This window comes from Rhodamnia argentea, chromosome 1, assembly GCF_020921035.1.
Source record: "Rhodamnia argentea isolate NSW1041297 chromosome 1, ASM2092103v1, whole genome shotgun sequence".
NCBI classification, from domain to species: domain Eukaryota; kingdom Viridiplantae; phylum Streptophyta; class Magnoliopsida; order Myrtales; family Myrtaceae; genus Rhodamnia; species Rhodamnia argentea.
Window position 1 is genome coordinate 9,536,049 of NC_063150.1, and position 24,026 is coordinate 9,560,074.

Sequence of the window (24,026 nt, forward strand, 5' to 3'; positions counted from 1 at the left end):
AAAGGCATGTGCTATTGTTGCATGACGGACCCCAGCAGAGGATGTGCCGCAACCATGTACGGTTGCATGACATTTTGCCCGCCCAGCTCCCTTTCCTGAACCCAACACAGAAATGTCACCGCCTTGAGAGTTATACTCGATCGTCCCTGAAATAAGAAAAGCCATTGATCCAAACTTTGACTCCGCTAGATGTTCTCGAATAAAGATGCACTTTGGCCATTTCGTGTTTAGATTTCGAAAACAGGAAACAAGACGGTGGAAAAGAATGTCTTCTCCAGTGTTGGCGTACACTGCAACAAGAAGTGCGATTTTAGACGAAATCTATAAGACGGAAATTTTGCAGTAGTGTAGGTATCAATCTTTGTGCAAAGGGGCAATCTCGGCTTCATGTTGCGCAACTTATTTACGATATGCAAATACCAAATTCACAATCGCCGTAACTTATTCCATTCTGCTTTCTTTCTAAGAAGCGAAATAGGGAGGATTCATGTGATCTTGATCCCGACAAGATATTTTACGGATCATGACGACAGACGTACATTTGACATATGTTAATCTTTTAGGCTCCGTTCATTTCGCAAAAAGATAAGGCGTTTCTAAAAAATGTTTTTTAGGAAGTCGTTTTTCATTTGACATTTTCTTGGTGTTAGGCCGAAACTTGAAAATGGCCCGAAAAAAAAAAGGAGAAGACAAATGTGAAGTCAAAACAATGCCATGTGCCTGATGAACAGAGAGGGATGTCACATATTTTCTTGAAATTATGAGCTTATCAAGTCCTACCAATCATAAAATTTTCTTGTGAAGTACTGACATAATTCAAGCATTGAAGAGCCTGCCATGTCTTCAACATCACAATCCTAACAAATATTATTGTTTTGGTTTTTTTTATATGGCATATTCTAAGGCTATTACCTAGCAATTTATCAATTGATGATTGCACTTTGCCTCCCTCCTTATTAGTTATAAAAAAAAAAAGAAATAGAGAGAGTAAATCTCTTCCAGTCATGGAAAGATTGTTGGCAAAAAAAAAAAAAAAGATAAAAAAATTCAAGGGAAACTTTGTTATGTTAGTGACTGCTTACCATTTAGGCCATTAACATTTTTAGGTGCTTAATTGGCGAACTTCGTATACAAATTATGGTAATTATGGCTTATAAGAATGGTAACCTCGCCTAAGCACATATCAGATCTGAAAGGTGATTTAAAGCATTAAATAGGCCCGATCACAGCCAGCAAAAGAGTCAAAATTATATCAAAGATTTCCAAAAACGAAGACAAGGAAGTTTTTTTAAATGGGAACAATATCTAGATTACATATATAAACTTAAGGAATCTCATCTAATCAGCATTGATTATCAAGGTTGCATAAATTAATGTATGGAAGTTCATCAAATAAAATAGTATATATAAAGCCACCATTGCTGAAATGCAATGACCATCCAAAAGATATTCACAAAATGGCTTTTGGCAATCATGGAGCCGGTCGCTCTGTTCAGCTCGCTTGCGTTTTCTTTGTTGTCCTCATGGCTCTCCATCAATGTAAGTAAAACTAGTAGGGTGAATAATCCATTCTTGCTTCAATTTGTTTGTCTTGAAAGCATTGGAGCACACGTACATCTCTTGATACCGTGACGATACTTGTATATTACAAACAAATTGAATGGGGGAATCATTCAACCAGTGTAAATCTATTGTATGGATGCCGATTCAGTCCGATTCAATCTTGAACTTTTCATTTTTGTCAATTTATTCCTAGACCTTTGTATAAAATTCCAATGGAGATCTTCTGATCAATTGTTTGTTGAAAATCGCTGACGAGACAGTGTGTCACATAGGATGGCGGGTGATGATTGGATCACTACACAATTTTACCATTTTATTCCTAAACCTTTGTGCAAAATTTCAATGGAGATCTTCTGGCTAATCTTTTACTAAAAATCACCGACGTGGCGGTGCGCCACATAGAATTGTCGATAATGACCGGACCGCTACACATCAGCGAATTATGGGAAAAATTGACCGAAAGGGCTCCATTGAAATTTCAGGTAAATGTTTAGAATTAAATTGATAAAATTAAAAAGTTTAGGACCGAATTGATATCCGTGCAGTAAGTTTACGGCTGTTTTGATAATTTCACCTAAATTGAACACCACCAAATCCACCACATATTTCTAATCAATAAACAAAATGATAATTTAGAAGTACCCGCATAACAATCATATAAACACGTAAATCTCTCATGGACTTCACATGTAGGATTTGAATCTATTTTCGAAAAGAAAGTCAAATAACATCATAATTCTTTCGTCAACTTGCCGTTTTGCAATGAGCTCTTTCTATTCCTCTCTTCCTTTCGACCTTCGAGCTTCCTCGCATACTTAGAGCATTCATAGAAGTTGAAATTGACATACATGTCCTTTTCGATGCAAGAAGGCAGCGCGACGATGCGCGTTATGGTTTACGTCGCCGATGAGAATTCGCACGGCATGGCGAAGGACCAGGAACCCGTCGCTTCTCGAGTCGAAGACGGCGGCAACTTGTACATTCCCCAGTGTGTAAAGGTGACCAAGGGTTGGGGCGGCTCCTGCTATGCCTGCGTGACCGACCCCAGCAAACCATGTGCTGAAAGCATGTCCGCTTGCATGGCAAATTGCCCTCCTTTCTCCCCGCCGGGGCCAAAAACAGAAATGTCACTGCCTTGATAGAGTCATATACTTAATTGTTCCTGAATAAAAACGCCATCGATCCAAACCAACTAGCCTCAATATTCTCCAATACAACTACACGAGAGAACGACACTAGAACGTGTTAAAAATCATGTACATCGCTTACTTTAGTATCAAAAATTTTCGACGTATCACATAAATGTCAAATCGAAAAGAAATTATCACTTAAGTGTATTCGAAGAGAAATTCCAGCCAAAATTAATACGTGGCTTTTTTAATAAATTTTTTTACATGACTTGGCATTATATTTTAAAAAACCCATCCATATGAACTTGCAAAACGATACCGCTTCATCCAACGTGGCATCGGAGTCCCAAAGTCACGCCGTTTCGCGGCTCAGTAAAAAATGACGTTGCACCAATAACAATAAAAATGAGGTCGCACCGCACCATCACAATCTTCGCTTCGTCGACGCCCAGATCCTTCGAATGTGGCCCTAATCTCAGACCTCAATTCTGAACTGAAGATCGCCACCTTCCCTCTTCTCGATTTCTTACTTTGTTCGCGGAGGAATGAGGCGTTGTTTATCATGCGAAGAGGCGTCGATTTTGAGTAGATTGGTAGTTCCTTGAGCTGTCTGGGTCCCTAGACGATCGACAAAGAGCTCAACGATGATGACTGCGGCCCTTACGCTCCGGCGCTCATGTTGGGACCAAAGAAAAGTATTTCTCGGAAGAATGGTCGTTAAGATTTCAATTTGAAAATTTGCTTCAATTTCGTAATTTAGGATTCTTGTATTGGGGTAGACCTTGCAACGTCGCTTAGGGGTTACATTGCTGAATGGACATACCAGCGAGCCACGTAGGATTGAGAAATTATTAAAATAGGCCACATTAGATTTCTAACGATCTAGATTAGAGTTAGCACTTAAGTGATTATTTTTTTTTAAAAAGTGTTACCTAAGTAATTCGAAAGACACTTCTAACTTTTGACACTAAAATAAGTGCCGTACACAACTTTTAACACTTATAACGCCCTTATCTTAAAATTGCACTATGTCATTTCCTAGTTATATTTAGAAAACAGGAAACCAAACGAGGAAATAGTGGAAATGACGAAATTTAAAAGACATGGTACTCAATCTTAATTTTTCCGACCAAAAAAAAAAGACCGTACTCAAGTGTCCAAATTTGAAAAGTACGTGGCCGTAATCAAACCAACACCCCAGGTTCCGAGGCCATCACCATCGGGGCAACTCTAAAAATGTCCTGTGCCCACTTGCATTGTGTCACGGCCAACGGATTTTTTTTTTTTATCACGGAATACCACCGTGTCACGCCTAGTGAACCGAGAACATCATATCGAGCTTTGTTTCTATGGTTGTTCCTAAGAACAATATGACTAATTGAATTTACGTATCGGATCGTATCATGCTCGGATAAGCTCGGACATCTAATTCTTCGAGTGACACAAACAAAACATTTCGGCACAACAATTGATTTCAGTTTGTCATGGTCTAATCAGGAGAGTGGCAGCTCTCGACTAATTTGTGCATAAGACATTAACCCCGCCTTAAAAAATTCTCAAAGTTATGATCGGCGTAACTTAAAACTCCTAGTATAAATGCCCTGATGCCACTCCTACGAAGTGGTTGTATCGTTCTTTCTGCATCACTCGCTTTTCACCTCGATGCCACAAAACTCCACTCACAAGGGTACATGAGCACGAGAGAATTCAATATGTTGGGCAGCAAAACTTCCAGTCCGTGACAATAGCATAGCAGGTGTGAGTAAATCCAGCCTTAAATTTGATCCACTCACTCTCTGCGGTCTCTCACACTCAGCTTAGTCACTCTCTCTCCACTCACTCACAGCCGACTTACTGGACGTCAGCGCTCCCTCTCTTCTTAATTCAATGGGGACCAGCCCATACGTAAACACATGAAGGAAGTTCTTGCATTTAGAGTGAAGACATTTGTTTAGATGCGACAACTAGAGGTATGTAGTTTAGGGAGATGATCTGCTTTGCTGTGTGCACAATATGTGATAGCGGGGTTTTTCTACTTCCACGAGGGAGCACGATACTTGTACTTTCAGCATAATGTATATATAAAAATATGAACGGTGAGTTCCTTTTTCTTTTTCTTTTTTTGTTAGGAATTTACGATTAGGTTTTTTTAGGGCGGCGGGGTATATTAATTTTCGGGTGGCTGTGTATATGACTTAAGTACATATATTTTGCATAAATTTATATTTTGACTTCTAATTTATTGAAAATACTTTAAATTGATCCTATGCGTGTTGAAATGGCATGTCGGGATGCTGGACTCGCTTATTCTTGGCATGTTTGGAGCGCCGACTACATGTTGATCGATTGAGGTAGGCCATGGATTGAAAATGGAAAGAAGCGCTGGTGTTTGACTGATTTCGAGCATGTCGGAGAGTGTCAAAGTGTCGAACACGATACGACATGACACAACACTACACTACACAGAAGCTCTCGGAGAGTGTCGGTGCTTCCTAGGTCACAAGTCCAAACAATGTTTTATTGGGATTAGTTCTACAAACTTAGTTTATTTTCTTGAAAAACCAATTTAGTTTATTTTCTTGAAAAACCAATTCATCCCCTTCTTGGTTGCTTATTTGGATATATTCATGATTTACAAAATTTTTTTCGGTTAAATCAATATTTTATTGAGATTAGTTCTACAAAATTCCATAAAAAAATAAGAATAGTTTATAATTGAAAAAAAAAGGCTTGTCCAAAACCTAAATAGGAGTTAATAACTCGAAACTCGTTATCTTAATTAGAAAAACACTAATAGTCACTCTAATTATGGTTGATGAGTTTTTTTTTTTTAAAGTTGGGAATTAAAAGCATAGTTAAGAAATGCAAATAAGAATTTGTAATCGGTAAGAAAAGTTAGTGAATCAAGAGAAACAAAATAAATATTGATAGTACCTAAATGAGAGTGGGTAATTCAATAATATGTGTAATCTAGTGGTATAAATATTAATTTTTTTTTCTAATTTAGGTTGGTTACTCTAAAAAGATTAGCAAATGTAAGTGGCAGAAACAAGGCAAAGTAAAACGGCAACTCAATATAGAAGTTGGTAAATAGAAAAAATAATAAAATATTATTAAGTAATGCAAAAGAGAGTTGGTAATCCAAAACTAGTTGTTAATAAAATCTGATAAAATTTGGTAAATCACTCTAATTTATCCACCTCGTTTCCTAGGTCATGCAAGACGAACATCAGTTTCATAATCCCATTTCCAAAAAACCGTATTGCGGCCAATCGAAAGATAAATCGACAAGTAAGCAAAAGAGTTAGAAGCTTTACTTGCCTCATGATCAAAACCCAACGAAAATGAAGTCGATTCGTGGCCAAATGAAGCTCAGGTCCCCTTCGATTCATGCACGGCCGAAAGCTAGAGGAGAGAGAATGAGCGGCTTCGAAGCTTGAGGAGTCGAAGCTGAGGTTGAGGGAGATGTTGTCGAGGTGAGGTCGCTGTCGTCGTTGCCGTTAACGGCCTCGAACGAACAACGAGAGGTGTTGGTCCGTGGGTTTCAATCGAGCGAAAATGACGAGGGAGTGGCGAAGGGGTTTATGAGAGAGGGGAAGGAAGAGTGAGGGGTGAGAGAGAGAAGGGTATTTATAGGGGTTGGTTAAGGGGGTTCCGTCTTTAGTTCAATCTATATCCAAATCGTGCTCAATTTCGGAACAAAACTCCCATATCATCACCATAACTCATAACATCTCATATGACATAATACCAACCCTCAAAACCACATTTCATTAACTTCATAAAAGCCTTCGTTTATCACATAATCATCACTACAATACTCATTTTACTCACTAATTACACAGATGAAAAATTGGGAGTTTCACACACATAAAGAACCATTATTTTTGTGAGATGTTATCCATTTGCCTCACTAATAAATTGAATCCATCTAAGTATAGTCAAAGGCATTTACGACCATGGAAGGCTTTGTATTTATTGATGTAGTTACAGCTATGATTCGGTGTTTGAGACTTTTTGAGATCATATTGACTTTTAAGAATATTTCTAAACCAGTATAAATGTGCGCACAAACAGTGCAGGTCCAATTAATACAGCCCAAGTAGGAGAATGTAAGAGTTTTTCTATGTGGGCTTACATTAATTGAAATTGTTATTTACCGTTTTATGAGTTGATTTGATAAGGTAAGATATAAGGATTCTTAACTGGTTTAATATGGGTTGGATAGTGTGGACCGAATTAAGCCCGCCCCGTAATGAGAGGGCCACAACCAGAAACTCTATAAATAGCGTTCAAGTCTCTCGTCTAATCTTCTAACACACAATCATACTCACGTAAAGGAAGAACGTACCCATTCGCAAGGGTACTCTTGTTCGGCCAGTGTTTCGGAGAGGGAATAGAGGGGAATACTTAGGTTTCCGAATCGTCGCCGTTTTCACATCAAGTTCAATCGATTCTAAATGAGGTGCGCAAATCCATTTTCGATTATCATGCAGTGTTTCTGATTTTGATTAGGGCGACCATTTAGCGTGCCATTTTTGTGGTTTACAAAAGATTGTTGGCCAAAAAATTAAATAGACAAATCAATGCAAACTTGGCAAATATCAAATTTGAAAGGTTATTTAAAGCATTGGGGATAAGTACACCGTGAGCCCAATAACTTTCAAAATGTTCATTTAAGTGCCATAACTTTCAAAAATCGTTCACTTAAGTGCTACGTCAACCTGTTCGGCATCCATGTAAGCTTTTACAGCGTGCCACATTAGCTTTTCCGGAGTGCCATGTCATCTTTTCGGAGTGTCACATTAGCTTTTCGGCGTTCACGTCAGCGATGACACTCAAGTGAACGATTTTTGAAAGTTATGGCACTTAAATGAACGTTTTGAAAGTCATAGCACTCAAGTAAACGTCGTACAAAAGTTATGACACCGATAGCGTGCTTATCCCTAAAGCATTGAATAGGCCTGATTACATCAAGTACAAAAGTTAAAATTATATCTAGATTGCATAAACTAATGTAAGGAAGGTCATTAAATAAATATCATTATATATAAGTGATTATAAGGAAGTTTATAAAACAAGAGTAATATATAAAGCCAGCTTCTTGAAATGCAATGACCATCCAAAGAAATCTTCACAAAAATGGCGTTTGGGAAGCATACAATACGTCAATTTGTTCAACTTGCTTGCGTCGTCTTTGTTCTTTTCATGACTCTCGATCAATGTAAGTAAGCTAGCAGGCTGAATCCTTTTTTTGCTTCCCTTTGCATGTTACAAAAGCATCGTTCATCATGGCAAATTTAAATTTATCTTCCGACAAAAGTCGAATCACATTGTGATTCTTTCATCGTGTTAAGGCTGTGCAATGAGCTCTTCCGATTCCTCTTTTTGTTCTGACCTTCCAATTTTCTGATATACTTAAACGTGGATATAATTTTTTCTTGTTTGATTTCCGATGCAAATAGGTGGCGCGATGATCCGTGGCATGACGGAGGAACGGGAACCCGTTGCTCCTCGGATCGAAGACAGCAGTAAAATTTACATTCCTCAATGTGGAAAGATGATGTGCAAGGGTGGGATTCAAGGCGAATGTTATTGTTGCTTAACAAAATCCTTACCATGTACTAAAACCAGGGAAGAATGTTTGCCACCTTGCCCTCCTTTCAAATCGCCCGGGCTGGAAACAAAAATGTCAGCGCCTTGAAAATTATACTTATCGATTCTAAATAAATAGCCATTGAACCAAATTCAATTTGTGTGTCATGGTGAATAGCTTGCAAGTTTTTCGAAAAAGTCTTTGGAGGAACAAAGTGACATGGCTGAACAAGATAATATAGAGAGGAATCGTTAGACATGTTCTCGGTATAAAGTAGTTGTATGAGGTGAAAATCTTACGTACGGTTCTGGCATAGCGATGGGAATAGTGATGTTGTCATCGAAAGTAAGCATCTCTTGTAAAATATAAGCAACACTAAATCCTCGAGAGTCCAAACCTCCATTTCTCCTACTTGTTGCCCAAACCTCCATCTAAACATCCATTTCTCAGCAACGGGATTTCTATCCAAGCTATTAGGTGACTTATCGAACTTTATTTCCAATTAAGTAATCCAATCGAAAAAACATCAAACAAAAATTGGTAATTCAAAACTAATCGGTAGTTTAATTGGAGGAAGGTTTAACTTGCTTGAATAAAAGGTAGTAACTTCATATTAGTGTTGGTAAATTGGAAACGTAATTAAGGAAAGCCAATAAAATTTTGTAAAAGACAAAAATTTAGCAATTGTAATAAATAAAAACATGGCAAGTAACTCAAAAGAGTTGTGAACCCAAAACTCAAACGTTGTTGCTAATAAGTTTTTTCTAAAAAAAAAAAAAAAAGTTGGCAACTTAAACCGTTACTATGATTTTTTTAAATCATATGAAAAGCTGAAAAATTAAATAAAAATAATGAAGGTCAATAAGTAACTCAAATTAGAGTTGGTAACCACATACTATGTGGGCATTTAACATGAGAGAAAGTAACGATTTTTCCTAGTTTAGGTTGATTATTTCCTGAAAGATTAGTATATATTTAAGGCATTATTATACAAGGAAAAATAAAGTTAGTAGCTCCATAAAAAAGTTGGTAAATAAAAAAAATAACTAAATGTTGTCAAGTAACTCAAACGAGTATGATTAAAAAGATTCACGCTATTTCCACCCCTTTATTAGTTCTTGACACCCCCTAGTCATATTAGATTGACTACATTATCGCTCATGGATCCCATTCTTGATAAAAGATTATTTCTTACATTTTTTCTTCTTTCTTTTTTCAATTTTGCTTGAAAGAAGACTTCTCCACATCTCTTCTATTGAGAATTGGAAATCCTCAATCTTGCTTTTAACAAAGACAATCAAAAGCTACTAATGTGTGTATTGATTAAGTTATTATACATGGTAATATATGCACAAGTCGATATGCCACCGATGCACCGAATGTTTTTGAAAGAAAGATCTGCTCCGCCAATGTTTAGAATGTTTCGCCAATCTTTATGAAGAACAAGATATTGGGTATTGAAGATATCTACAAGCTAGAAGGATCTTCAGATAAGGTGAACATTTGGAAGGATCTTGATCGAGGTGAACATGTGTAGAAGAACAGGAATGTTTGTGATGGCTTGGAGGTATAATGATTAGGTGAACAATGAATGGACGTTTGTGAAGGTGAACAGCTTAGTAGAATCGCAATTGCTAATATACCTAGAAGGACTAGAAGAAAGATCGGGTGCACCAATCGTTATCGAAGTAGCGGATCTTTGGCAGAGGGCGCTTGCCTTATAAAGATCAAGTCGAAAATTGTGACAATACCAAAGCTCCTTGTGAGTTCATTGAAGATGAGGAATTAACTATGATGCTGATGTGTTTGGAAGGTAATTGTATGCTGAAGAAGCCAAGAAAATTATTGGTTGCAAGTCAACCACAAGGTTTTTCAGTGAATAACATCAAAAGACTACAAAGATCTAGATGTCTTAATTATGGAAAAGGGATCGTACAGATATTTACTCCTGTAAGGTGCTGGTCACTAGGCCTACTAACCGGATCTTTGATTTTGAAGAATATAGCCGCTATAAATATTGTGATAATATCAATGACCTAAGTTTAGCGAAAACTAGGTACAAGGATAAAAATCTTGACAAGAAGGAGAACAAATAAAAAATGACGAGGTGTTCATGATTACTAGGAGGTACCATGGTCAATCTATCATCAAGGTGACGTCTTTGCATGCTAAGATACTCAAGAGGACATTGGATTATTTCTCACAAGTCATCCTCATGGTTTTTTTATAAACAGCATCAACGAACCCATATTTCGGGTGAGACGATGTTTATGTCGATATTATGTCATTGGTGATGAACATGAAAGGATGTTTGTTGGAGAAAAATTATAGCCGTTGGCGGGTAAAGATGCACACGTAAAGATCGGGAAGTATATCGAGGAACAGGAACATGCATCTGTTAGCTTTGTTAGAGTAGTAGTATTAGAAAAGCAACCGAGTAGTAGTTTCAGCATAGTGTCGAAAAACAATTTGCAGCAGTTTCAACGGATCTCTAAAGGCTAGTTGGGCTGCTCAAGCTTCTTTTGCAGGAAGATTGAAGTTGTATATATAATGAAAGACCTTCTAGGCTAAAATTTTAGAGAAAGCACGATATAAAATGCATATACCGCTTGTGAGCCACTTCTCTCTCGTTGTTTCTCTGTTCTATGATCTTTCTCATCCGTAATCGTGTGAAAGATCAAGAGTACAAGAGTAAGAGCAGCAGCTGAGTCTTAATAGTGTGATCTATCAAGTAAAGTATTAATGCTTGCCAATTGAAACTTGTTGGGCTGATTACTAGTGGATTCCAATCCAAGCTGTGGCTGTTAGTTTCGTAGAGTGGATGTAGGCATTTCATATAAGCCGAACTACTATATATCATGTGTACTTGCATCTTACTTGATCTTTACTCAATCTTGCACACGCTCGGATATTGTTTTTTGAAACGTCTACTTACCAAATCTTTTTATATCATCTATTGTTTTTCCCATATTCTTTATACACTTCAGCACACAATGTTCTCATATTGCAAACATCTGCCGACCCGATCTCTACAATGCCTCTGTAAATGTTTGACCCAATGCTTGAAGTTGAACTTGTTTTTTTCCGCAAATATTTTCATAGTTCTCAAATAACCTATTCACCCTCTCCGAGTTGTATTATTAGTCCAAACACCTTCCAAGTAACTTTTTTTCCACCTGAACTGCTTCTTCAACTCACATTACATTTCAACGTTTCCTTCATGTTTGTCTTCTTCTGTACATATTCTCCATTATTATAATCTAAGCAACCACTAATCAGATACTAGAGTGAAGAAATGTTAGTTTTATTTGTAAATTGTTTACTTCATTTTCTTAGATTATTCTCATGATCACGAAATTTTCGACTTTGATTTTTGGATCAAATTTATGAGAATTTACTCAAAAATGTAATATTATAATTGATGTATGCATTATACATAATGTACTCATAGATTATCATCTTACTTGTTTTTAAGTTGTTTTTTAGTAATAGTTTCCTAGTACAAACAATAAAGAAATATTTTTTTTGGTCAGAAACACAATAATTATTTAGCCATGTACTAAATAAACTATTTTTTTGGAAAAGAAGTACACTGATTTTGTTCCAAATGTAGGATAAAAAGGCAAAACGGAAAAAAAAAGGGTAACATTAGTCTCAAATCAAGGTCTGCCCACATTTGACCTTAATAAATGTTGTTTAAGAAGAGAATGGTAGTTTCATCTCTAGTAAAAATTTTTAAAAAATGAAAACGAAGAAAAAAATTGTAAGAAATAATCTTAAACTAATAGTGGGACCCGCAAGAGATAATGTAATCAATTTATTATAAAAGGTGAAGTCAGGAGTTAATAAGAGAGTAGAAATTGAGTGGGCCTAAAAAAAAACTCAAACGAGAGTTCGTGACGCAAACCTGTTTGGCAATTTAATTTGACAAAAACCAGTAAATCACTCTAATTTAGGTTGGTAATTTCATGTAAGAGTTAGTAAATTCAAAATTTTGGTAAATTATTCAAATTAAAGTTGATAGAAAAAATTGAACAAAAATTGCTACTTTGGATACTAGTAAAAAAATGGTAATGTCATAAAAATGTTGATATGTTATCAAGAAGACACCTCAAAATGAGGGACAAAAAAAAGTTACGGACGATTTCTTTTGTTACCAACAAGTGTTAATATATCCATGCTTTTTCTTTACATGGAAAATAAAATTCTGCCTGAGCTGGTTGGACTTTCTTAACATATGAATGGGATTCTAAAAATTAAAATTACTGACTGTTGGGAATATTAACGGGGCAAACTCGATCAGGAAAATATATGGCGATTTTGTCCTTTGAATGTCTATTTATGGGGATTAATCTGCCAAAATATCGGTTGAGCTAAAAACTAGGATTCCTTTGTTACTTGGAAAATTGAAAGTCAATTGAAATACCAGGAATCTCTTCGTCCATCATCTTTGAAGTAAGAAAGAAAAGAAATGGAAAATTCACACAAGTGGTCTTTGAATTTTGACCCAATGTTCAATCTAATCCCCGAACTTTTAATTTGTTTAAGGATATGTTTACTGGAAGTCATAAAACTTGTTATGAATGTGCAATTAAGTCTTAAAACTCGTGAAATCGAATCCTAAAACTTATCAAATTAGTTCAATCGAATCCTTGTACTTTTCTCTCTCCTACACATCGATGATGCGACTAAAACAAAGTTGTTTTGGTAATTTTTACACATCTTTCACTTGCTCTTAAATCAGACACTTTTCTTAACTTGTCTTTTGTTTCCGCCCTTTGGTTCCCTGATAGACTCTTTTTTTTGTCTTTGGGGTTCAACCCTGATAGACTTGAGCACTCATGCATATTGCAAACAACATATCCAATGCAAATAGGTGGTGCCAACCGGCATGATGCGTGCTTTTGCCAGTGATGACTCACATTGAACTGTAGAAGACCGAGAACCCGTCCCTTCTCAAATTTATGGTAGCATAAAGCTGTTCATTCCACAACGTTCGAAGATGGCACGTGGGCGCTTGAAGTACGAACGCTATGTCGCATGTCCGACCACAAGAAACAGTGTACTCGGACCATGGACGCTTGTAATTCGTCTGAACAAAGAAGCAAGAAGCCGCTGATTCAAATTTCCTCGGCCAGAGCACTTTTGTTTGTTTTCCTTTGACCAAATTGCTGTGGCGGCTTAAAAGTAGATTTGACTGAGAAGATGATTGACATGAAGAATGAGAATAACATATTTATTGTCAAATTGCCTAGATGTACCAGCATGTTTCTCCACATTAACCTTCAACCAAGAGTCTCCTCTAATCCATTGTGAAGCACTTGCAAAAGCCAAAAACACATTCAGCCAAAAGAGAAAAGCATACGGAAGCGAGATCAAGTGACAAGGGAATCCAACCGAATAGAAACATGGATTGCTCCGGCTATCATCAAAGTATCAGAAGAAAAGCAGAGTTAACATAATCCAACTTCAAAGAGGGAAACCTTTATATCCATCTGGATTGCTGAAAGTGAAATAGTTGTCAGTCCCAGTTGCATCTTTCCCCAAGTGGTGTAAATGATATGCTATGGAGATCATCATTGTGATAAGATGGGATGGATCATGAAACCTGCCATGACGTAAAATGGCATTCTTTTGCAGTCTCACGACTCATCAATCAGAGATTTTAACTCTTCTCGGAACTGCGTAACTTTCTCTGCTTTTACTGCCATGACTAACCCTGTCACCTGGTAATTCTTAAGCTGCATGCCAACAAATAGTTCTCAATTAGTAAAAAGAGATGACAGGGAAAGCCAATGGTGAAAGTCCCTAGGATGCAAGAGCAGGAGCAACGTTTAGTTTATTATCAGCCCTCAACCAATGATTCATTATATCCTTGCCAATACCAACAACACACAGTGATGCCGGGACAAGAATCTGGATAGAGCAAGGCTTTCTTACCTCATGATTTGTAACAGGTGGAGTGCGCAACGGAAAATTGAAGGACCATGAGCTGAGCTGCAATAGATTCAATGGAGCAACAATCAACTGATGAAGAAATTGGTCAAAGACAAGAGGAAGTAGCATCCTTAACCAAGCCACTCATTTGGAAAAATTTGTACCTTATAAATGATTTCATCTTCGAGCTTACTGAATATAATATCTGCATCTCTGACAGGATTGCTGTTTCGTTTACTTTTCTGGGAACCGCTCTTCAGCTGCATTAGGCAACATGAAGCAAAACACAGCAGATGTGAACAGCATGCATTCACGATACCACCCTCGAATAGAAGAGAAATGAGTAGACCAAGAGGAACAGCACTTATACCTTATGAATTTTGCTCACAAGTAAATAATTACTGAACTTGAAAGAGTTCCGCAGCTCCTCAGTGGGCTTCAACAGGATAACAAGATATATTAAGCATGGAAAACTTTTAGCTATATAGCAGGAAAGCAAAACATATTCACCAAGCTCACCCACTTCCTCAGCTGACCTCATCTTCTGTAGCCCATGAGACTTCATCAAAGAGTGCATCATAGAGAGGTGGCAAAAGCTGGGGAGGAAAATTCATCACGTGCTGAGACACCAAAAGACCAGTGTGCGGTGCTTGCTCATTCAGAATTGCTCTGAGATCACTTATCACATCATTCTCTGGGCACACTTTAAGGAGGTACTCCTTCAGCTCGATAATACATCTATGATCCTGGTAACCAAATATTAGCATAGATTAGATCTCCTTTCCTCTACAACGACCAAATTTATGAGCAATACACTGACATTGGCCAGTAAATGACTGCACAGAATGCAACAAGGAAGTGCCATCTATAGAGGGGGGAGATTGAGAAGACACCTTCATAACTTTCACGTGTTTGTTTGTCTCATCAACTTTATGTTTTGACAAGCCATTTCGTGAGGGCAGATTGATGTTGGTGTTGACACTTACAGCTAAGATGCAGATCATGCGATTAATTGACATCAAGGATTAAGATTCCAGGAGACAGATCAACTTGCCTTATATCTGTCCAGGTTAAGTGCGGAAACAGCAGAGAAAAGTCCGTCATCTTCAGCACCCTCTATCTTAACGACAGTCCCCACTGTTGTCTGTCCCAGTATTAGGTCTACAAAGCCACTCAAGTCCCATTCCTCATCACCAAGGTAGTTCTGTAGCAGAATCTTCACTCCATGAAAGTCGCTCGGTTTCGGGTCGAAAAAAGCAAAATCAGCTTGAACAACGCCCTTCAGATAAACACACAATAAAATACATCAAAAGAAAGATAACACACCGAATTTCACCATTGAATCGAAAGCTATCCTAAGGACGCTCTTACTTCAATTTCATCATCATCATCATCACCATCACCAGAAGACTGGGAATGCGTGCTCTCTTCGTCAGAGGATTCGGTCCGTTTAATCTTCTCTTTCTGAGCATTCTTGCCAAACCCATCATCTAGAAGTGATTATCCAATTGAAAACCACATCAAAACTCGAGCTTGAGACCAGGGGAGAAGAAAAAGCAATCTTGATCACCCAAACGGAAATTAACACGTATTGCATAACGGAAGCAACATCGACACTGAAGAGCGGATATACCAGAAGCGTCTGTGCGGCAATTGGACCCGTGGGCATCATGCTTGCTTCTCGAGCTCGCAGACGCAGCGAGAGCGAGCGAACGAGCGAAGGGCGAGAACGTCTGCGGCCGAGAAGATGATGAAAGGCGGCGTCTTTTAGCCTTGTGAGGCATCTTCTTGAGCTGATCAGGGTCTAAACACGGAAGAGAATGAAGTTGCTTGCACACGCCCTCCGATCTACATACGCAGGATGTTAGATGAGGGTTTAGGGGTTTTTGCCATGGGCTGAAAAGTACGATGGGACATCTGTTATTTCGAAGGAAAATTATTTTCGAAAATTTATTTTTGACTTCCGGATTTTTTTTTTTTACGAAAAATTAATCGATTTATGAAAAATATTTTTTATTGACTGAAAATAAGTTTAGAAGGAAAACAGCTTTTAGTCCCAACAAGAAGGAAATCAATTATCATAAACTACGAAAAAAAACGGCTGCTTTGTTTTCTAGGATTGAAAATGTTCATAAAGGTCGATTAATATTTTATCATCCAAACACTGAAAGATCATAAAATAATTTTTTGAAAATAGTTTTCCTTCAAATTAACGTAGTCCCAAAAACTTTATGACATAATGTTATAATGGTTTCCCCCTTTTCAATTTAGAGAAATCATTTTCCTAATTTTAAGTATGTACATTTTCTTTGAATGTAAATAAATCAAATACATGAAAATTCAGAAAATAAATTCGCGAAAACTAATCCCCAACCTTAGAGTGCGTTCGTTTCATTACAAACTTCGAAAAGTCGAAAAATGAATTCCGGGATTATGGTCTTTCTTCGAATAAACGAACCCTTAAAGTCACTTTCAACAAGACAAAGTGATCAAACACGTGACCAAACTACTAATCACTAACAGGAGAAAACTAGGTCTTTACCCCCAGCTTGATCTACTGACACTAACTCAGTATTTGACTCCTCTTTGAGATATACGGGGCAAGCAAGACAACATATTTGAGTCAAAATGTGCTGTGATAAAAAACAAGCACGTGACATTTCATCAGGACACAGAGCAATGCGAGTGTAAGTAGACTGTTGCTGTTCTATTGTCCAAAGTGAATGCTGTTGGAAGGCAACGACGAGCTGAGAGCAAAGCAAAGTCCCGGCGAGTAAAATCGACGTTTTGCGTCTCATCGGGCGGTTTGCTTGCTAGCGGGAATGACCACCCCAACTGAGTGCCCTCTACGACGAAAGTATCTCAACCAAGCCAAGAATATTTGCAGCCGTGGCTCGGCGTATTATAAATACCATCATCTCGACTTTCAACTTGACATTTGCTTTACATGATTAATCCAAAAACAAGTACAGCTCATACGTTGCCCTTTGCTTTGAACGTAATCTACTTCTTGTGAGTACGGGAAGAAAAAGTATGGCTAATGATTCATACGAAAAAGTTATTCTTTAGATAGCCGTGCTATAGTAGGCAGCAGAAACCTGTAAACTGGACCTGGAACAATATACACAGGATGATTGGAGAGCCAGTCCACCGGCTGGTGGTCGAAGACGTGCTCATCGAACCACGTTACTCAGCAAGCTGGTGGTCGAAGGCGAGCTCTGTTCGCTTAACCAAGAATCCTGAATTGAAACCGGTGAAGAGTCCTTCAACTCCTCCACCGAGCCCAAAGAATCAGCCGCCCTCGGCGTCACGACCAGACGTTGACTCGCAGGTGCTCTCTTCATCGACATGCCACCGAAGGACCTCTCGCTCCCGTTATACGGCGAGGAACAGGAGGATGCCACCGAGGATGCTGCGAATATATGCTCTTCTAGCGGCGCCCACCCACTGAGCCTTATCTGCTCGAGTTCCCCGGCAACTTCTGTCATGGAAGGCCTCATGTCCTTGTGAAACGCGAGGCATCGAAAAGCCAGCTCGGCAACCTTATGAATAGAGGAGAGTGTCCATGCATCCCGTTGTGGGTCGAGGAACGGGTCGATGATATCATCCACGCTACCTCTACCTATCCTATCAACGGCTAGCGCAGCCAAGTTCACCTCGCTGTGGGGTCGGGAGAAGTCCACCACTTTTAGTGCAGTTATGATCTCCACAAGGACCACCCCAAAACTGTAGACATCGCTCTTGTCGGAAAGATGGAAATTTTGATGATATTGAGGATCAAGGTAGCCTGGAGTCCCTTGTGGGGCAGTAGAGATGTGGGAATCCCCAGTCTCTGTCATTCCGAGCCTGGAAAGGCCAAAATCCGCTACTTTGGATCTATAGTGGTAATCCAAGAGTATGTTGCTGGACTTGATGTCTCTATGATATATGGGCGGGTTCACAGCTGAATGGAGATAGGCAATGGCACGAGCAGTTTCAGCCGCGATGGTAAGCCTTATTGTCCAGGGAAGTCCTTTCCCTCTCTCTCTTTGTAAATGCTGAGACAATGTTCCGTTTGGCATGAACTCGTAAACAAGAATCTGTTCGCCCTGCTCAATGCAACAACCCAAGAGTTGGACAAGATTGGGATGACTCACGGATGATAGGAGCTTGATTTCATTCATGACTTGGTCAATGCTGTCTGTATCCCTGTGCCGGATCTTCTTAATAGCAACCCATTCGTCGTTGTGGAGCTTCCCAGCATAGACTGTGCCGTAGGCCCCAGTACCCAGCCTCTGCCTCTCGGAGAAATTGTTGGTGGCTCTTTCGATGTCTTTGTACTGGTACAAGGGAAGACTGGAGTTGCCAGCTGCTTCACAGAGAAGGCGCTTCACACTCATCTGGTTGCGCAGAGTAGCGGATCGGCGATGGGCAAAGAAACAGATGACAGCGAGAGCAGCCATTAAGGAAGCTCCAGCAGTAACCCCTAAAACACCAGATGAATGTGGACAACATCAGTACAATTATCTTTACACACCAAAGAGCTGCTGCCCCGCCTATTCTCCCAACAACAGAGAAAAACCAGAGAGAGAGAGAGAGACCTACTGTCCAACATCCCTCTTTTGCTACTCTACTGGGATAAAAAATAATTCTGCAGTCTTATTTGCCATGTGTAGACATATTTCATAAAGGAACCATCGGGTGTAGTTTAGGTAAATTACAATGTCCAGAAAACAGATGAAATATAGGCTTATTTTTCATGCATTTAGTTTCTTTCATTCCTTGCTCTGCCTGTTACATTACTTCTTTAATTGACGTGGTACAGTCTCTGTTCATTTGTCCCTATGAACTGATGTCTGAAGTGACATAGTAGAAGCACTAGTACAGTCTAACCATAACAAGGGGGAGAAGACTACTCACCTCCAATGACTCTTATACTTCCTTTGCAGCCCCTGGAAAAGTAGTTTGAAGTGCCACAACTTGAAGCTACAGATAACAAAGGAATGTACTGAGCATTCCAATACCATAATGCAGAATGACACTATTAAACATTCCAGAAATCAAATTTTCTTTTGAAGAAAGAGTATAAACAAGTTAGACAATATTTTCACAAAAAATTGGTATTTATATGCCTAAAAGAAGCTTGCAATTGAAGCCAATATTGAAATGAGCCAAATGTAGTGTTTCCTTGTTTTCTTATTTCAAGAAAAAGGTTTCGTCACAGATGATCAGTCCACTGACTTAGTGATATAATATGTCAAGTTATGCAACTGCTGCATCATGTATCAAGAACATGAAAAGCCCTTTTAACTTGGGCCAAAAAAGACAAAATGTGACTACTCTAATTACTCTGAAACCGCTCGAGGTTTAACTGTTTATTTTGTCAGCAAAAATTCTACTTCCGTGCCAATCTCCCTCCCCTCTCTCCCTTCCCTTTTCACTCTAATGAGCTACTGCTCCTCTGTTTTCCTCAGTCAGGAGGCCATACTGTTTGTTATGGCAAAAATAGGGAATTGCAGCCAATACCTAATCCTTAATATGCCTTCCTTATATATCATGGACTGTTTTTTGACAGCTTCCAGGACAAACGGTCATCTGGCATCTATAGACATAGCAGAGTGTTGGACAACAATTAGCTCAAATTGCAGCCTTCTTGTCTGGTCATAGGACACCCCCTATATTTGAGGGATGAAAAAAGAAGTATCTTTTCCAAGTCGACAGTACACTATTCACATCCTTGGATTATGCCCCCACGACCTAGCAGTCATTTTTTATCTTGCCCGAAGATCTTAATTAATACAGATGCAAAGCCAATAATGATCATGTAAAGAACCCAACAATCACACATTGGAAAAGTTGAATAGATATATTGACTGGTCAGAGCTCCAAGATGTAGAATCTTTTCCCTCATAAAGCCCATGTCCCAGTCAAAAGTGAAGCTTCAGAGATTCAGAGGCTGCTTTCAAATTAAAGAAGAGAACAATCATCCTAACAAGAAAATTCAAAAAGTACAAAAGGAAAAGATCATCTTGATTAATTGACAATTCTCACTCTTTATTATTTACCAATCTCGCATTTTTATTGACCAAAGAAAGGACATCCTTGTATCCTATTGTACGACAGTTTAATCTTTCTTTTCCTGCCTTCCCATTTGTCCTCAATAAAAGAAAGTTAGACCCCTAGCAGAAAGCAAGAGATGAAACAAAGAAAAGATGTTTGATGAACAAGATGGGAGATTTCACATGGTCAGCTAACTTTTGGGTCTGTCCCACTTAAAGCATGAACTAACTTAGCAATTAAGTCTTGACGATTTACATTGTATCTGAATAGGTCCCCCGATTTCGAACTTTTTTGCCCTGCACAGTCTATCAGAATATCGTGTGATAATTTCAAACTCTTGGAGTTTGAAGAGAATAAAATAACAAGACACATGACAATTAGCATTATCCCAGATGACTCTACTTTGCAAGTATACTGTAATAGTAAAGCTGTGTGTATTGTCTACAATGGCTATGTATGTATGCATGCTCCAATGAGTTGACTCACCTTTCCGGCAACCTTCACCGTGGATGAAGCCATCACCTTCAAAACCATGATCACACTCACACCTGAACCCTGAACCACCCCCAAGAAGAGGAACACTCGTGCAACTTGCGTTAACTGAGCAATAATCACATGACCCATTGAGCCACCATCCCAACTCCAGAGCTTGAAACTCGAGGGAGTTCTTCTCCGGGTCAACAGCAGCAATGGAAGAGAACAAGAAATCACAACCTTTATTAATCAGACTCCCATATGCAATCAAATCAACCCCCTGGTTACTCTCTTTTGAGTAACATGTTATGTTTTCTCCTTGACAGCTCTCATTCACGAATCGGTTTTTCACAAAACTTGCCGGCACGAGGCATCCACTCAAAGGGACTTTGCATTTCTGGAATAGAAAGCCATTTGTCCAAGTGGGTGCATAATTTTTGCTAAAAAGAGACTTAATCGAAGTGACTGGGCGGTTGCATTTCGCTGGGAGATCAACGATTATGCTATATGGGGTCAAGTTCAGGACTCGAAATTCCCCGATTCTGATCTCGGAGTTGTGGGCGCAGCCGAGCTGGATTTCGCAGTCGCCGGAGAATCCAAATGGGAAATTCACATGCTTGGCAGATGCTCCAGTTCCACATGATCGGTTGCAATTCATGGCATTGTGAGCTTCTGCTAGAGAGATGATCGAGAGTGTGGTGATAATTGCAAGAATTGCTTGCTGAAAAACCATTCTCAACTGGAAATGGACTGAGCTGAATTGGGTTGATGGTATCCTGAGTAATCATCAGCTTTCTGAAACCAAAGAAGAAAAAGGTGGACACTGTTTGATCACGAATTCAGAGCCAATTTTCAACTCACAAGCTAGGAAGGAGGGATGAGAAAATTCAAGCAATCTTCTATAGAAGACGTGACAAAAGCCGGTGAATCATGGTTGCAATTTGCTGAGAAATTAAAGGCTCAATCTTCTGTACCGTTGGGAGAACATCCATCTCCATAAATGCTCATAGAACAGAGAGAGAGAGAGAGAGAGAGAGATGTCTATTTGTGCTTTTAATTCGATCAGAGACGTAATGAATGATTTCCTATCTTTGAGGGAACTTGAACCAGTCAACCCTAGGGCCTGTTCAAAAAGAAAAGAGCCAAGGAGAATGAGAGGAATTCTGTGAGCGTACCTCTAAAGCTTCTTGTTTCACATTGGAGAGGCTCAAGACCCCAGCAATGTAGTTGGCTCCTCTGTGGTTGAAATCTGGAAAATCTGCAATTTGAATTCTTGAAAATCTCTGGTCTCAGCTCGGTCTCCTTTTCTCACGCTCGATCAAAAGCTCAAAAACCCAGAAGGAAAGCAAGAAAAGAAAAGGCTTCACTCCTACCCAAGACTCTCTCTCTCTCTCTCTCTCTCCCTCCATACACACAGACCCACAAGTGCCCGGAGCTAGCCGAACGTCAAGAAATGGCCTCTTCTAGCAGAAGTTATGTCCAAGCCGACATCATCGTCCATGTGAGCGACGGGGTTCGGTCATCGACAGGAAGTGGAACCGGGGGTGATACATGTGAATGGGAAGGTGGGTGTTGAAAGCGACGGACGAGAGTTGGAAAATCATAAATGGGTTGACGGGGGCGACGAAGAAAAAAAAGCAGAGATGGATGTGAGACGTGGACGGCATCTTCACCACCTATCTTTTGCTCCTCCATGATTCGACGAAGGTGGGGAGGTTGAAGGAACACCGCGTACCCGACCTTTCTCTCTTTTTATTTTTTATTTTTATGTTTCATTTTTTGGGTGTGGCTGGCATTTGGATCTGGGATTATTACAATCCACATTTAACATAGTTATGTTACTTAGGACTCATTCGAAAAAAATGATCTGGTGTACAAAATCAGTCAATTATAGCGAAAATCTTCTTTTCAAAGTATGGTAGAATTTTTCTATTGAAAATTAGGGCGAGAAGAGGTGGCTAACTCTAGCGGTTAGTCCGCTAGAGTTAGTCAAGCTCTTTACAAAATGTTCGATTTGAGTTATAGATTCTTCGCATTATCCATGACTCTTTGACTAGTTGAGTTTGTCACCGTAGCCCTGCTAAGATGTTAGTAGCTAGGAAGTTTCCTTACCTGAGGTAATGCCATAACTAGTGTGTGCGGCATGGGATGTTCATAATTTCTTTTCTACTCAGGATGTTGGTATTGATGGTCGTACTTTTTCTGATTATGTAATTGGTTGATCTAGTGAAATTGTTAAGGAACATCAAGTTCGAAAATTGGGTAAATGATAGAAAAAAATTGAAATCAATTGTTAATTGTGCAAAAATCAATCCATGGTCGGTAAATCGCTATCATATTTGTGAGTTTCAAATATTATTGGTAAAAAAAATAGAAATTGCTAAATCGTTTTTATGGTAATTTGATAATAATTTAGCAACTCTTATATCAGATGACAATGTTTATTAGATTATTTGCCAATTACAATTTTCCATAATAACTTATCAACTTTTATTCTTGTAACTTACCAACCTTTTAAAGCTAACGACTACTAGATGAGTTTTACCATCTTAAGTGGAGTATCTTATCATCTTTTATCCGATTAAGTTGCAATTGTCATACATGTTTCTTTTCTATACCTTGACAACAACTTCCACTCCGCTTCTTAACCTATGTCTTCGGTTGGGAAAGCTGACTCACTTCATGCCTCTGCCCTTGAAGCTCCTCCTTCTCCTTTCGACATGGCTACAGCCAACACTTATCAACTTCCACATGTAATATTATTCACATTGAGCGACTTACCAATTTTAGTATGATCAAGTTATCAAATAATGTTAAGGTTACCAATTCTTATTTGACTGACTTACAATGGTTTTTTTTAGCTATTTCCAAATTACCAACTTTCATAACAAGTTGCCATTTTTTGATCAAGACGGGTTCCATGTCTTACAATGTTAAAGCAACATTCTTGCCTCAAATAATAATAAAATAGGAAAATGTAAAACCCTTTGATTAAAGACAAATCTCCACCAATCAGTAAGGTTCAATTTGATCTAATCTATAGGAGGGATGTAGACCGATCAAGCAGGTATAATCACTTCGGTCCTAGGAGAGGTGGCGACTATTCTCACGCACCAAAAAGACTAAGTTGAGGGAAAGTCTATGAGTCACTGAAACGACTGCAGGAGGGCCTTTGATTTCTCAGTAGAAGAAGCAAAAAACTGGCTTTGCCATTTTTTTTGCTTTTACATTAACAACACAAAAATGGTAGCTTTATAATTGCATATGTTTCAAGCAAATAAGCTTTT

At 38.8% G+C, this 24,026-nt stretch overlaps 2 protein-coding genes across 3 annotated transcripts; both read right to left on the reverse strand.

The window, feature by feature from the left end:
• Window positions 1-13,926: 13,926 nt before the first annotated feature.
• Window positions 13,927-16,126, reverse strand: LOC115740171 (protein BCCIP homolog). The gene is made up of 8 exons (XM_030673608.2): window positions 15,860-16,126; window positions 15,598-15,716; window positions 15,281-15,505; window positions 14,763-14,972; window positions 14,597-14,662; window positions 14,391-14,486; window positions 14,230-14,286; window positions 13,927-14,030 (listed from the first exon to the last, which is right to left on the reverse strand). Exons 1-8 carry the CDS (start codon window positions 16,008-16,010, stop codon window positions 13,932-13,934), a joined length of 1,023 nt encoding a protein of 340 aa, XP_030529468.1. The 5' UTR covers window positions 16,011-16,126; the 3' UTR covers window positions 13,927-13,931.
• Window positions 16,127-17,351: 1,225 nt separating this feature from the next.
• Window positions 17,352-22,299, reverse strand: LOC115740167 (wall-associated receptor kinase-like 14). Of its 2 annotated transcripts, none has more exons than XM_030673603.2 (4): window positions 21,916-22,299; window positions 20,752-21,540; window positions 19,126-19,191; window positions 17,352-18,691 (listed from the first exon to the last, which is right to left on the reverse strand). In XM_030673603.2, the coding sequence occupies exons 2-4, from the start codon at window positions 21,470-21,472 to the stop codon at window positions 17,400-17,402; spliced, it is 2,079 nt and encodes a 692-aa protein (XP_030529463.1). In that variant the 5' UTR covers window positions 21,473-21,540; window positions 21,916-22,299; the 3' UTR covers window positions 17,352-17,399. The 2 variants fall into 2 exon arrangements, with proteins under 2 accessions (XP_030529463.1, XP_030529461.1); XM_030673601.2 differs by having other exon boundaries at window positions 20,752-21,534; window positions 21,915-22,292.
• Window positions 22,300-24,026: the final 1,727 nt, after the last annotated feature.